The 15,308-nt window shown below is 48.0% G+C and overlaps 2 protein-coding genes across 2 annotated transcripts; both read left to right on the forward strand.

The window, feature by feature from the left end:
* Nucleotides 1-963: 963 nt before the first annotated feature.
* Nucleotides 964-3,341, forward strand: LHYA1_G004198 (Flavin-containing monooxygenase FMO GS-OX-like; the record flags this gene model as incomplete). Its single annotated transcript, XM_031149160.1, has 4 exons — nucleotides 964-988; nucleotides 1,038-1,795; nucleotides 1,861-2,966; nucleotides 3,050-3,341. The coding sequence occupies 4 exons, from the start codon at nucleotides 964-966 to the stop codon at nucleotides 3,339-3,341; spliced, it is 2,181 nt and encodes a 726-aa protein (XP_031006177.1).
* Nucleotides 3,342-4,455: 1,114 nt separating this feature from the next.
* Nucleotides 4,456-5,339, forward strand: LHYA1_G004199 (uncharacterized protein; the record flags this gene model as incomplete). The annotated part of the gene is made up of 2 exons (XM_031149161.1): nucleotides 4,456-4,913; nucleotides 4,985-5,339. The coding sequence occupies 2 exons, from the start codon at nucleotides 4,456-4,458 to the stop codon at nucleotides 5,337-5,339; spliced, it is 813 nt and encodes a 270-aa protein (XP_031006178.1).
* Nucleotides 5,340-15,308: the final 9,969 nt, after the last annotated feature.

Here is a 15,308-nt window from a genome sequence, read left to right on the forward strand (position 1 = left end):
TTTAATGCTTCACATGTATAGGCAGAGACAGAACAAGCAGAAAAGACAGAAATATTATGCGGGAATGAAGTCCATATAGAGAAAGAAAGAGATCCCACTTACCTTTGACAGCAGCGTCCACTGTCTTTGTTCAGGACTGGGGTAAGGAGGCCGGCTTTACCCCATCTGGCAACTATCAGCGCATCGTGAAGATAATTCTGCCTTTATACTGGCTCGCCCCAGGGGATCGGCAGAAATGGCGTCGGGGAAAGGTTAACCCCGCACATGAATATATACCTACCTAGGGTCGGGAGGTTGGTAAAGTTCTCAAGTTTACAAACAATGACGCATTGGGGATATTTACATGAAATATGTAACTGCACGTGAGGAAAGGGTATTTGACAAAGAAACCAATTGAGAGAGTGAAAATGCATCTTTGTTTGAAAGTGTTGTTGTCCCACCAGTAGCATCCATACATCCGGGGGTTGAACATGAGATGAGGTCTGTTGGTTGGGGAAGCGTGGGGTAGGGTAGGATTATTAGTATCGCTAGGCCTCGGCTTCGGGAGTTTAAGAAACGCCGTAGTACAGAGATGCTGGATCATGTGACATATATTACCCGTAGCTGGTCGCTTCTTGTGTGAAATATGGTGGTGTCCGATACATTCCTACTCTTGTCCATAAAAAGCTGCAATTATGAGGCAAGTAAGTCAGTCTGAAGCGTCACGTGTAGTCCCAGGTGTGTTTTGAGCAATATCAAACAACTTTCACAATAAACACACCCGCAAACCTCACCATTTCTCCAGGTCGGAAACTCGGCTTGTCAACTCTCAATCTGAGTTTTAGTAGCAAGAAGCTTTAAATATCGCCGCTGACTCATATCTACGTCTCAAATATTCTCATATTGCCAATGTTTCTCAGAAACACACCCTTGTGACGATTGCCCATCCCCTGTCTTCGTCAAACCCCAAGACTCTTCACCACCATGGCAAAAACAGTATGCATCATTGGTAAGCACATCCGAATATTCAAAGTCCAAATAATAACTAACATCCCAAGGCGCTGGTCCCTCTGGCCTCGTAGCTGCCAAAACTCTCACGCATGCTCATCCCCCTGGTACATTCCACGTGACCGTTTTCGAGGCATTACCCCGAATAGGCGGACTATGGCCGATCTCCCCTTCAGATTCTTCAGGCATGGTGAACCCAGACATGTGCACGAACCAGAGTAAGCATACTGTCAGTTTCAGCGATTTGGCGTGGGATGAAGACGTGCCGGCTTTCCCAAAGGCGTGGCAGGTGGGGAGGTATCTGGAGAGGTATGTGGAGGTGTATAGGGGATATGAGATTCGAAGGGGTTGCAAGGTTGTGCGGGCAGAGTTAATGGGTGAGAAGTGGGTTGTAAGGACTCGCGAGGGGACCGTGGAAGAAACGAGTGAGTTTGATCACCTGATTGTTGGGACTGGGTTCTTTGGAAAAGCCAAGGTTCCGCAGATACTTGAGGGTTTCAAAGCTCCCGTAGTGCATAGTTCTCGAGTGAGAGATGTCAAAGACCTTCTCACCAATGGCGGTAAAGCTCCCATGGTTACCGGTAGAAACATTGTGGTCGTTGGTGGACAGATGTCTGGTGTTGAGATTGCCGCGGCAGTTGCTCTTCAATTGTCTTCCGCTGAAAATACACCGGGAGAGAGTAGTCTTTCCAATGCCTCAGAGTACTATATTACTCATATTGTCCAGAACCCAGTCTGGGTAATGACTTTATTCTTCCCCAAGGATCCTGTTTTGGACATAGCTGGTTTAGATGGTCAGCAGAAGAAGGTATAACCACTTCCCACTTTTCCTTCCTCTCATAACTTCAAACCGTTACTTACATCTTCCAACAGGAATCAAACAATTCACCATCTTTTCTACCAGTAGATTTGGTCTCATACAACTTAGGATGGCGACCAGAGGGACCAGTACAAAACAGTTCCGGCTGCATATCACCAGAAGCAGCAAATAAGACTCACAACTTTATGAACACCTACCTTGGCACTGATCAAAGCGAATTTGGGTCTCCTTACCTAGCCATTCAAGGGGATACTCGATCAAATCCACCTTTTGTGACAGTCAGTGATGGCTATCACGAATTTGTACGGGCACAAAAGATTAAGATCGTGAAGGGAAAAGTCACAAGCAATGAAGCGGATGCCCTTCAAATCAAAGATGGATCCACCTCATCTCTCATGCAAGATGTCGCGGCGGTCATTCTCGCAACCGGGTTCGATGCCACTCCATCTCTCGACTTCCTACCCACAGAAATGCTCTCAGCATTAGAATTCGACCCAACAAGCGATGCATTCCCCCTTGCCCTAAATATCCATTCAACAGTCAACGCCGCAATTCCATCCCTCGGCTTCGTCGGCTTCTACCGCAGTCCATACTGGGGCGTTATGGAAATGCAAGCCCGCTACCTAGGCAAGCTCTGGAGTGGGGATGCCAAAGCAGCGTCTGCACTCGCCAAAGACACGACGCTCGAGACTATGCTGAAACTACGAACTGAACCTCGAAGAGCGCAGTTCCCTATGGGAGATTATGCGTTCTTGATGGAATCATTCAGCAGCATCATGGATATTAAGCGGACCGAACCTGGCGACTCCACAGGCCGCACAGGATTAGTTCTCCCTTCTCGCTACCTTCCTGACTCAGCCTCCGCAACAGAACGCAAGGAAGCTGCATCTGCACTTTCAATCATTGATCATACCATAACCGCGTCCGCGAAAACGGGAAAATACGTTGCGCGCGCAGCCTTTCGAGCCATGCAAGGAGACTGGACCCTCCAACGCACGATCACAAGTCGTATCGCTACCTATCCCTCCGGCACACTCTCCGGAACCGCGTCTTTCAAGCCTAGGTTTCCGACCGACCCTGCTTTTGACGCGGAGTATCTGTATATTGAGAATGGGGAGTTCAGCGCAACGAACGGATTGAAGTTTGGGGCGAAACGAAGGTATTTATTCTCCCCCTCCCTTGATCTTTCTGCTTCTTTATATATAGCAATGTTGCTTGCTGACGCGGAAACTAATATGATAGTTACGTACACCGCTACACATCATCCACCGACACCCTATCCGTCTGGTTCACAAAACCCGACCACAAGACCGTCGACTACCTTTTCCACGCCCTCGAAATCATCCCACCAGTCTCCGAATCCGATCCCTCTGAACCATGGCGCGCCAAAAGTAGTCACTTGTGTATTGAGGATTTGTATGATGTGGCGTATGCGTTTAGTTTCAAGGGCGTGGGGCTTGAGGAGTGGAGTTTGGAATATAGTGTAAAGGGGCCGCAGAAGGATTATACGATCCGAAGTGTTTATAGACGGTGATGGTAGATTAAGAATCTGGTTATGAGAGAAATAATATCTTGCTCTTCAAGAAACGTGGAGGCATTGAAGTTTTGATGATAACTGCTGCGTTTCATATTAGATTTAATACCCGAAAACAGAACGGCTATAGAATAACTCCACGGTACTCCTTTACCTAGCCCTAGGTACCATGAAACATTATCAACAAGCGATATAACATCGGAATTGACTAAAGCCTAATTCGGGTAAAGCCCACGATTATACATTCCTCGCTTTCTGCTTTGTGCAACAACCACATTCCTGACTCTACGAAGACGATCTTGAGATGTTTACGCATAGGATTGATTATAAATGTGCTTAATGTTAGGTAATTTACTGTACAGTAATTTATTTCCAGATTATGATTTGTTAACATAGAGTTATTATATAGAGTTATATACTAAAAAAGATGGCGCCTCTAAGTGGAACATAGCTCGCCGCTAAATCACAAGAACCCCACAGAGGCTGGCTCCGTTGAACCGTTCCGCTCTCTATCTAGCCTCTGAACAGACTTTTAAGCTGTCATGTGGCGGAGGAAGGTTCGACGGAAAGTTCAATTTATTACTGATTATAATGGAAAATACTAGGTAATGAGCTATATTATAGTTTGGATATACAGATCTTATTCAGCCCACTTTAACTTTGGTAGGGATGGCATGGTTGGGGTTGGCGAGAGAATTAAGGATCACCACGTGCACAGTCCACCCTCATCTTCCTTCCAAGTTCCAATCCAGGCGCGAAGTACGGAGTAGATCTTCTTTTCGACGTCGACGTCCCCTTCTTCCATACATCAATAACCTCACACTCGTTTGTCTGTCCCTCGTTTCTATCGCATCCATCACTATTCACGTAAACACGCGTTCTAGAACGAAAGAAGTCACACTAGGACCTTGCAGCTTATATCAGGAGACCTCCCAGGATTGATGAATCGGCCAAAGAAGGACGAGATCCAATTCAATCGATGATCAACATCCTCGACGATTAAATACGCGAAAAAGCGATATTTCGACAACGAGACTCGAGAATACATCGAAGAGACCCGTTCCAGTGTCAACAACACCACTGAATCACTCTCCGCATAACCACACCTGCGACAATGCATTCCTCAAATTACCTGCCCATCTACATCTTCCCTCTCCTCTTCTCCTTCGCCAGTGCTCAAACTGCTGATGGCGCTATCGTCCCCTTTTCCACGCTCCCAACATGCGCTGCAACTTGCGGTCCTCTCTACGACGTCCAAGGCGCCTGCGCACCTCCCGCCCAGACGTCCGTCAACCAGAATTGTTTCTGCACCGATACGCGCCTCACACCCTTTCTTCAAGGCACAAGCAATGTTGCCAGCGTATGCGGTGCCGCGAGTTGTTCCGCGGCCAGCGATTTGCAGGCTCTCCAGACCTGGTATGAAGGGTATTGTAAGAGTACAAGCGCAACAACATCTACAACAGCGGGAGGAACTGCGACGACAACAGGTACAGCGGGGTCGAGTACAAAAACGAGTGCAGGAAGTTCTGGAAGTACGAGTAAGAGTACGAGCACCAATGGAAATCCGAGTTGGTATGTTCCTCTTCTATCTTCTCAATGTTGAAAATTGAGTTAAAGGCATAAGCTAACCATGTATGAAACAGGCTCTCATCCCATGTAAAATGGGTAGTCATGCTCATCATCCTCGCCATCGCCATACCCGCCATATGGATAGCAGCTATATTCCTACGTCGCCGCTACATCCGCAAAAGGGATCGCGAGATCGAGATGCGTCCCCCTGTGGCCATCGGGCCCCATCAGGTCCAAGCGATGAGTGGAGGATACAGTTATGGAGACGGTGTTGTGGATCAACATGGAAAGAGAAGTGGTGTTGGTGGAAGGGGGCCTAGCAATGGGAGTGGAGGGCATAGTAAAGATATGAGTGCGAGCGCGGTGGTTGCAACGCCTGCGGACGGGACGAGAGAGAAGAAGGGCTGGTTGCAGAAGGCGAGGAGATGATAGCCGACTTGCTGGCTGCTGAGTGTTACAAATACGCTCCTTCGAGTCTTAATGTTGTAGCATACGCCTGAATTGAAGGCGTAATGGATGGTTGGCGTTTGGGTGAGGAGCTTGCCTGGTTATGGCTTAAGCGACTTATGATTGCTGAGCAGATACATAATTGGTCCTAAGGACATATATTTTATTCTATCGCTACATCATTGTCTAGAAGGGAATGTGAAGACTTGCTAGCGATGACCAATAAAATTCGCCGAGTGGCGTATACTTTTCTTGGCTTAGATTGGGTTGCATTTGCTTTTTTTACTCGAGAGCTTCAATGTGCTGCTAGGATGGGAAATGTTGACAGCGATAATCTGGTCATCACTAGCATATCAACGAATGCATCGGTTAGTATGAGCTGGGGAGTGAAATCTTCGTCACTCCGTTTGAATTTATGTTCTGTTTACGACTTAGCACAACGAACTTTATAAAACCCTTGAATAAGCAGACTACAACCCCGTTTTCGGACGTATGAGATGACTTTCGTTGCACTCACGAGGGACGAACATGTCCAGAGACCTCTTCTCTACCTCTCACACAAGCAGTGAGAAGAAGTAGACGCGACGCCGCGTTCCACTCCAGTATGCCTCAACGGAATGGCTTTGTCATTTATACTTATCCTTTTTCATTACCTCGTTTTCACTTTAGATTCTAAATCTCTCATAATGCGTGAAACATTTTGACAGTATCCATTGGCAATGCATCGGAGGTTTGATTCACCTATAGATTCCTTCAAGATCTCTTGGTATGCTCAAGTCCTTTTGAATTCACTTGACGGTCTATTGCAGTGGAGGTCTCCTTGGATTTATCCTCTCTTCTCTACAAGAAGGCCTTCTCTTTTTCTCTGTCAATATTGCAACAACGACGATCACCACCATCTCGAACCACAACCCCATTGATAGTTTCTTAATCGTTTCTTGGTACTTTAAAATCGGGGAATGCCTCTTTGAGTCCCCTCCCACCCTGTCCCCTCAAGTCACCTTCCAACCACAACCATCTGGAATCTCAACCACACCACCAGACCTTCGACGTTCTCTGGACACTTTCACGCGGATCATTTTCTCAGGTACCTATCTCAAAGAATACCCTCGTATCCATTCTCTCCCCCAGACGACCCACTTCTAGCTTCTGCAAACCCCCGCTCACTTTGCCCTGAGTAAGCTCCCAAGCACATCCACAACCACATATCATGACTTGATTCTCACAACAAGCTCTTCACCTTCTCTTGCTACCCTCATGTCCTTCACTTGCCAAGCTCGACTACAGTGAATATAATATCTCTTTAGACCCGCAATCGTCTCTGGGGACACTTTCTCTTCCACAAAAGATTGCTCTTTCTCCCCCAAGCAACCTTTCCACGACCACATCACTGACTTCTTTTACTCCATAGTCGAACTTTGCAGCCGACTGTGCATTCCACCAATTCATCTCTCGATAGTCTTTCATCATACGCCTTACAAAACATGACACCATACCTTCAAGTCGTTTGCCGTTCCATTCAGAACGTCCGTACTTAACGATCAGGCCTACCTTCCTTTCCCTCTTCGCAGCACCCGCTTGGTGTTCATTTTCAAGGACGACCAACTTTCATCATACTCTGTCTTCGGGATCGTCAACCTACCTCTTCACACATCTTTTAATCAAAACTTGCTTGTTTAGAATCATCTCCGCCGGCCCTATATTCTCTACTGAACGCTCATTCTTTACTCATCTTCAAACATAATCACCTGTCTTCAATTGCTCACTTCAATCAATACTCAATCTTTCTTCGCCTTCAGAAATATCAGTAGCATTATCAATATTCTCAACTTCAAACGTATCGAACCACCGAAATGGCTACACTATTGCTAGACCTAGCCTCCAACCTGACTACTCTTGACCCAAATCGGGAATCTTCCGACGCCGGAGTTCAAACGTCTAGGATTCCGACAGAGCAGGTCACTAGGCGCGCACGCTCAAGTAGTGCCTGTCCATCTTCACCGACCGCACCGGATTCTGTCTCTTTCTGCGCCCTCGATATATTTGCTCCCAGTTCTGGCACAATGGTGCCCAAGTCCAACTTCACTTCCGCGTCGAACCAGACGGCCCCGCTTGGTACTCCAGTCAACTTTGAGCAGGAGATGATTGCAGCCGCCGAGAAGATGAAGGAGGCCGAGGAGAAATACGAGCGTCACAAAAGTGATTCGGAGAACAAGCTCAGCGAAACTCGGATGAAGCGAGACGAAGACAGGACTGCAACTGAGCTCAGGCGTGTGGAGGACAGAATTGCCATTGAGCAGAAGCATGAGCGATACATGGCCGAGTCACAAGGAAAACATGAACGCTACATGGCTGAATCCAACGAGAAATTCGAGCAATACAAGACTGCATCAGAGCAGAAGTTCCTGACCTATAAGATGGAAACCGATGAAATCATCTTTCAACATCGAATACGCATTGCTGTTCTCGAAAACGACATTAACTCCAAGAAGGAGGAGGCTGAGCAAGCTAAGATTGCACTGTTACTTGTTGTCCAAACTCTCGGCGGCAATGGACTTACTGCCACAGTCGCCATGCCAACCTCAATCAAAGCAACTGATGCACGTAGTGGGGAACAGCGTATTGGGGAACTCAAGGAGGAGATTGATGGCCTCAGAAAGGAAACTCGCGGTTTGAGAGCCAGTAATCGCCGTCGGGAGTGGGATGAACCTCAGTCCCGCCAAGTTCAGCCTGGTGTTGGAGATTCATCCGCGGACAAGTTGATCGAGGCTTGCGTAAAGGTCAAGGATTGGCAAACCACTGGTGTCAAGATAAATGACAACAAGAAGGCTGAGATCGTTAGTGGACGCTCGAAGCGATTTGCAACTCCTTTCGGCTCCGATCCGCCAAAATACCCGTCTGGAATAGAGATCATACCAAATGGAGAACTCAGAAGCCCAGATGAAAGCTTTGGTTCTAGCTCAGCTACGATTGCCAACATTCCCATGCTTGCTCGGAATCACTCTGCCGGTATCGCTAACGTTGGTATGATACTTAATCTGGAGGACGTCCTTGGTGGCGAGCTTGATGAGGTCGTCACTCCCGCAAGACGAGATACTTCCAGAATTCAATCCCTTAGCGATGGCCAGGACATCAAGGAAGGGGAGAAGACTATTGAGGAACAGATGCTGGAGCATGATCTAGCTATGAAAGAGTTTCAAAATGCCCCCAAGCCCGGCGTCTTGAAGATTGGCACTGGTATTCAGGGTGGGGTTCGTGGACAGGCTTATGTAGCCAAAGAGGGAGGCGGTTATGACTCCAAGGAATATGACTATGGCATTCCACGGAATTATCATAATGTGGGTCGGTATCAGGGTCACGAATACCACAAGCCTCTCGGATTTATGTCAAAGGGCCGAGATTTCAGGGGTTTCATGGATAAGGGGGCACGCGTCAATTTGTCTACCGAACATGAAATGCTTCTGGAGCGTGGTTTCGATCCTAATCTATGGAACTCTATTGAGGAGCGTAATACTGCAGTAGACAACTGGCGCCGATCAGCAGACAAGAAGGAACAGCATTTTCCTGAATTCTTCAAACACAACGTCGTCTATGTGCCATCTGAAGATGACAAAAATATTCTCCGTACTGTTCATATCGGCAATCTTCCTGTGTATATTACGCTTAGAGAGGTCTTCGCCAAAGTCCGCGGTGGCCAAGTCATCCATGGTGTCTTGTTGAACACTTTTAAGCAGACAGGTGCCATGTCCGCGCTGCTTACGTTTGTTAAAGAGAGCGCAGCAGATGATTTTGTCACCTACACTGGCATCTATCCCCTTACATTCGGCGACGATGATGAAAAGATTGATGCATCTGTCACACTCATCACCACACCAACCTACCCCATGAGCACAGCTCTCATCAACAAGCTCAATAACCACGGCAGCACCCGATGTCTCCAACTACCAAACTTCCCAGCGGACTTTTCCCTGACCAGACTCGAGCGTAATATTGGTGGTGATAACAAATACCGCACCGAGAGCATTGTTGAAATGTACTTCACTACCGACAAAACCCTCCACCTCGAATTCGCAAGCATCAACGCTGCGGGAAGTGCGTTCGCTATCCTTACCCGATGGCTGACCTATCAAGGCTTGGAAGTGCACTATGCACCCGATCCGTGCTCTGGTCCGGTCGAAGAGCTACAGCTGGAAACTAAGCCCCGCATGCCACTTTTCCCAAAGTATGGTTTTGCTGACGGTAGCCTGGCCACGAGGGATGCGTATTCTGATAAGATTTACGATGTGGAAGTAAAGGCAATCGATACAATTCCCCGCAAGCATCTCGCTGCTCTCGACAACCAGAAAGTGGACATCCCCGACTTCAGCGGCAAGAACCTGATGGCCACTCCTTGGGCGGATGACACTGGTTCTGAAGATGAGCCGTTGGCCGTCAAGTCCGTTTCAGTTTCCTCTTCAACTGGTCTTGCTCACGCAGATGGGCCAATCATCATGCGAGATCCCAAGGAGGTGGCTAACGCCTTGAAAATTCATGGCATTAATTCGAAAATGAGCGGACATGACCATACGTGGATAGCGCGGAATGGTCTTCTCCAACCACCGGTTGGACTCGGGGGATCGCACTACGCTGGTCGTGAATCTCGCTCCACCATCGCCACTGGAAAGCCTGATGGACGATTTTCCAGCACAGAGGAGCAGGCTATGCTGGCAGATGTCATCAAGAGTGGCGGCGGCCATAAATCCTCAGAGGACGAGGATTGTATGGCAGAGGAACAGCTTAAGATGACAGAGCTGGGTTTGGAAGAGCAGGTGGAGGATGGTGGGAATGCAGAGGAGAAGATCAACCCGGATGAAATTAACCTAGCTTAGATCTTATATATGATATCCTACAGATTCTTACCCATAAAATGTATTTCAGATGGGGATTTCTAGGAGTTAGTTAGGTGGAAATAGTTTTTATTGCATAGTATTGATGTCGTAAGCAGACAGGTAGTGTGACTGACACGTGCGAGCAAGGTGGGATTCAAACGTCTCACACACCTTAAAAGAACCAAATCGAAACTTAATAAAGCACTCCAAACTCATCATTATCAATACACCCTTCCTAGGTAAACCAAAATCCACCATCTAATTTTTACCCTTACACCCCCCACCATACCCACTGAATAACACCCACCCCATCCATATACACTCCCTAACCATCCATGCATCACTTCCCCCCACCCACCCATCCGACCCTTACCTGATACTCACCTCCGGCAAAACATTTTCCTCCTCCTCCACCACAACCCCATCGCCAGCTCTCCACCCCAGATCATCGCCTAGGAAATCTCCGCTCGCGAACATGGCCGTCGCGTATGCCTCGGCTGCCGACATGGCGATTATGTCTGGCTCTTCGCGCGCGTCGCGGAGGGTGGGCAGTTCGTGGATTGTTTGGGGGGCGGGGGAGAGGTTGTTGTTGGTGGGGAGAGGTATTGGAGATTCGGGGGTTGCTTGGGAAGACGTGAGGGCTTCGTGCAGGATTTTGGCGAGGGGTTCGGGCTGTGGTTGTTGTTGTGGTTTTTGATGGTCAAGTACCAAGGGGATGGCTAGCATGGTCCATGAATGGGATGGTTTGCTTGGGGGCTGTTCTCGAGTTCTTTGTTGATCTGAAGGTGCTGGAAGCGTGGAAGAATTTGGTGATTGGGTTGGCGGTCTAGGAGATGTTGGGGGGGTGATCTGGATACGGCAAGAGTTCGCGAGCATCCGGTTTTGCGCTTTGGACAGGAGTTCTGTGCTGAAGTGAAGGAGGAGGATAGGCTGGCGGCGGGGGAATAGATATCCCTGCTACCGCTTCTGCTCCTGTGATCTCAGGGGGCCCTTTGGATTCAAAATCCATTTCCCTTTTATTTGCAGCTGACTGGTAGATCAGCGCTTGTCGCTCCAGGAAGACCCTTAACTGCTCAGTGGCATTTGTATCCTTTGGAGCTCTGTCCTCGGCTTGAATATCCTTGACTTGGGTTGCAGCTGCAGTTCGAGGAAAGTCGAAGAAGAGTTCGAGTTCATCTCGTTGCTTCGATTGGACGGTGCTGCTGTACGGATGCTCTTCCTCTGGTGTTGGGCATGCGTCCCGCTCGGCGATCAAAGTCTCTTCGTGGATTGAACTTGGTGTGGGAGTTTCGCTGACATCTAATGGGTTGTTTGAACCGGAAAAGATCGCGAGTGCTTGTGGGTGTTTGGAGCTTTGCTGAACGGTACGTGGAGAGATACTTCCGTCTGTTGCCGTGACGGATGTATCCTGATCTTTGATTGTACTTTCGCGGCCTGCCATGTATCGAGCAAAATCTTCTTCAGTGTAGGTTTGATCGTCGATGGTGAAAGACTGCATTTGGGCTGTCTCTTCTGATGGGGTTAAGACGATTGATATTGCCTCGATGTTGGATAATTCTTTTGGCCTCGTCTGCTGGAGAGTGAGAGGGGAAACCGGCGACTGGTTATCCTCGATAGACCGTGTCTGGACGGCAACGACTTTTCCTTCCGCAGCTACAGGAACAACAGCCTCCACAAAATCAACCTCTACATACGTCGTATCGTGGATTATAAAGTGATTCTCGGGGCTTTCCTCTTTGTTGACAGGTCTTTCCTGCCTGAGTTCCTGGAATACATTGGTCACTACAGAGTTCGTCCCAATGTAAGACTGTGTTTCGAAAATGAAACCATCCCCGCTCATTGCCTCTTGCTTGCTGCTAGACTCAATGACCGTCTCGGTATCTGGACCGTCCTTCTGCGTCTGCCCATGACGGAGTTCCAACGCAATAATCTCAGTCTCAATGAAAGTTACCGTCCCGGTGTTGTAACTCTCTACTTGAACAGAGCATGGAGTGCCTATCGGCTGCACTACATCTCGTTCGATGCAGAATGCTTGAGGGTATACTCCCCGTTGCAAGTTTTTCGACCTTGTTGCATCGTTTCCCACCAAACCCACCGTTTCGGTATTGGCAGCCGTTTTCTGCGTGGCAGGCCCGCCATTCTCAACTGTGAGGATTATATTCTGAATGGATTGCTCTGATAATCTCTATACCATGTCAGATTCGATGGACCTCGTTCAGATAGAAATCCGAGTTGTGGATGGTTACCGTTTCTTCCTGTCTAGTCTCCACGACTGTGGTATTTGTATTGGTCTCGGTCTCTTCACCGAACTCCTCCCGAAACGGCCCGGTCATAGTTGCATTTGACACGTCAAAGCCGGTACTCTGCGTCGCCATTGCCTCTTGTGCAGTCTCTTCGCCCGTAGTCTGCCGAGCAAAATTTTCCTCATTTTTTGTATATTGCTGCTGGGCGTTTTCCTGGATTATGCTTGACTCAATGATAGTAAATTGCGTACATTTCTCTTCCTTATAGCTGGACTCCTGCGAAACAATGGTGTTCGACTCAGTATCAGCTACTGTGTCCATACTCCGCACTGCGGTCTCCTCAACGAAGATAGTTTCAGAGTATGATGCGAGTTGGGATGTGGACTGATGAGCAGTTTCCTCGAAAACGCAGGCATTTCTGTCTTGCGTTGAAGGCACATTAGCTGGCTCCGTAGCCCAGACGTTCTCTTCCAGCATTGAATTCTCCTGGGCCCAGCGATTCTGCCTAGTTGGAGAAGTGCTACTCCATGAATCGAGATTGGTCTGGTTGGCGTTTTGGAAAGCTGAGTGAAATTCCTCCTGTGTGTTTGCTATTTCTTCGACAGTATCCGCGATCTCGAAATACTTGGTAGTGTAGAGCTCTGTTGTGGTTTCTTGCTCAACGGCCGCTGAAATTCGAGTGTCTTGTACAAGGTCAACCTTCTCGAAGTTGGCTTGTTGGCAAGAATTGGTAATCCCAACACTCTCAACTGTATACGAATTTTGCTGAACGATCTGAGAACTCTGCGTATTCTCATTGCACGTGATTCCCTCTATTATGGCCGGTTCTACCTCGTTGATCGCAAATCTTCCCTGCTCGCCACAGAAAGCTCCCGAGCCGTCCAATGTAGAATAGTCACTGGCTCCGCCTTGATATTCATTCTCAACGTTGACCGCTTCTATCGAATACTGCTCATTTTGTTCCACGCCTTCCACGCCATCTTGGGTCTTATTATAATCTTCGCTGTATTCGTATGACGAACCTTCAACTGCATCATCCATAAAGATACCACTGAAGCCTTTAGGTAAATTTGATACATCCCGAAGCGTGGCTTCCATGTTTTCTGTAGCCCCTGCTACTTTTGCAGGTCGAGTGTTGCTAGTTTGCTGGATTTGGATTTCGCCTGCCTGGAGTTGCGGTGTATAGATCGACGGTTGCTGTACTTGGCTTGTTTGTAGTGGTTTCCTTCCGCTAGTACTTATATTTGACGGTTGTACTTTTTGATCCCTTGCTGGTAAGGTCGTCTTTGAACCCTGAATACTGACAGGTTGACCTTGTCGTTGAGGATCATTCGCGAGTTGCTTCCTCCGATTATGTGGTCGCTTCGCTGGCTGCTGTACATGTGACATGACTGCTGCTTGGATTGTTTGCTCCTGATAGTGCACACTTCCCACACCCTCTACACTCTCTTGGGTTTGGTAGATATCCACTTCCTCACACTGAACTTCCACAGTGCCGTCATTATCGATGGTGATTTGGTCAACCTCAACCTCCACATTGTAGCTTTCATTGGTATCGACAAGTACGCCGCCATCGTTTCCATTCCCACTACCGATCATACTACCCACTGCCCCCATAGCACCAAGTACTCCGTCATCGCCATCACTGTCACCAGCGATGAGATTTGAACCGGGTATAGTCACGCCTGTCGTTTCTTTCAATACCGCATTGGCAATCTTAACTCCGGCTCCAATGACTTTACGATTATTCCTCAATGCCTTGCCCGCAATCTTTGCTCCTTTCAAGCTGGTTTGACCTGCGATCTTTGCTCCATTTCTTACGGAAGTTGTATCGATCTTGGGCGCAGTAAACCCTTTTGGCATGGAAAATAGACTCTTTCTTCTCGAGGGCTGGTTATCTAATACATATCTGTTAGCGTTGTTCCGGTGTTTATTCTGAATACACAATAATATTTCAATAGTAGTGGGATATTCAAGCTCAGGATTTGTCTTATAGACGTTAAATGCAAAAATGAATGGAATATGCATGACATGCCTGGATATGTTTCCCATTGAAGATCACTAGGTTGGGAAAAGGGCTTCGATTGAGACGAGAAGGAGTTCGTTGAGGAGATGGCTTGAGGTTGCGCTGTAAAGGTTGCTGGAGACTGGGAGAGGAAAGTTATAGGTGATATTTGCTGTTGTTGCGGCGTGATAGCTGTTGAAATTTGCGAGAATTGGGGTGCAAGATTCATGGGTGAGAATGCAACTCCTGCATTTGTAGATTGTATTGTAGGTTGACTGACGGGGAATGATTGAGGAATTGGTACAGGCGCATATGTCACTGGTGTGAACGTAGGAGGGAGTCCGTAGTTGGGAGTTATTACTTCAGATTCAGGAGGTTCCCAACTGCTGTGGTTGGTGGTTGTATTAAAGAAATAGGTTCTTCCGTTTGCATCGTTGCAAATTATCCATCCAACTGGTAACTGTTTGATGGTAGGTGGTGGGGATTGAAAAGACGGCTGAGATACAACACTACGGTTCTGGGGACTAGTAACAGAGCCACTCAGGCTTGGTAGACTGGAGATGCTTGAGACGCTTTGTCGTGACGTTGATGTCGAGTCTTGTCGAGCAAGGGTTTCCTGTGGAGATACTGCTTGTCCAACTGGTCTTCTGGACGGTACTTGCTTCCTGGCTACGGGTGTAGGGACTTGCTGAGGTACTATCGGGGGGGTTGCCGGTCCATAATTCCAGGGTTGTTGGATGGCCGTCGCATGTATTGAAGGGTGTTGCCATTGGGGGGTTCGGCTGGGCCTGCTGCATTGTACCTGAGTCCCAAGTCGCCCCAAAGAATTCGAGGT

The sequence above is a fragment of the Lachnellula hyalina genome, assembly GCF_007821495.1.
Source record: "Lachnellula hyalina strain CBS 185.66 chromosome Unknown contig00049, whole genome shotgun sequence".
NCBI classification, from domain to species: Eukaryota; Fungi; Ascomycota; class Leotiomycetes; order Helotiales; family Lachnaceae; genus Lachnellula; species Lachnellula hyalina.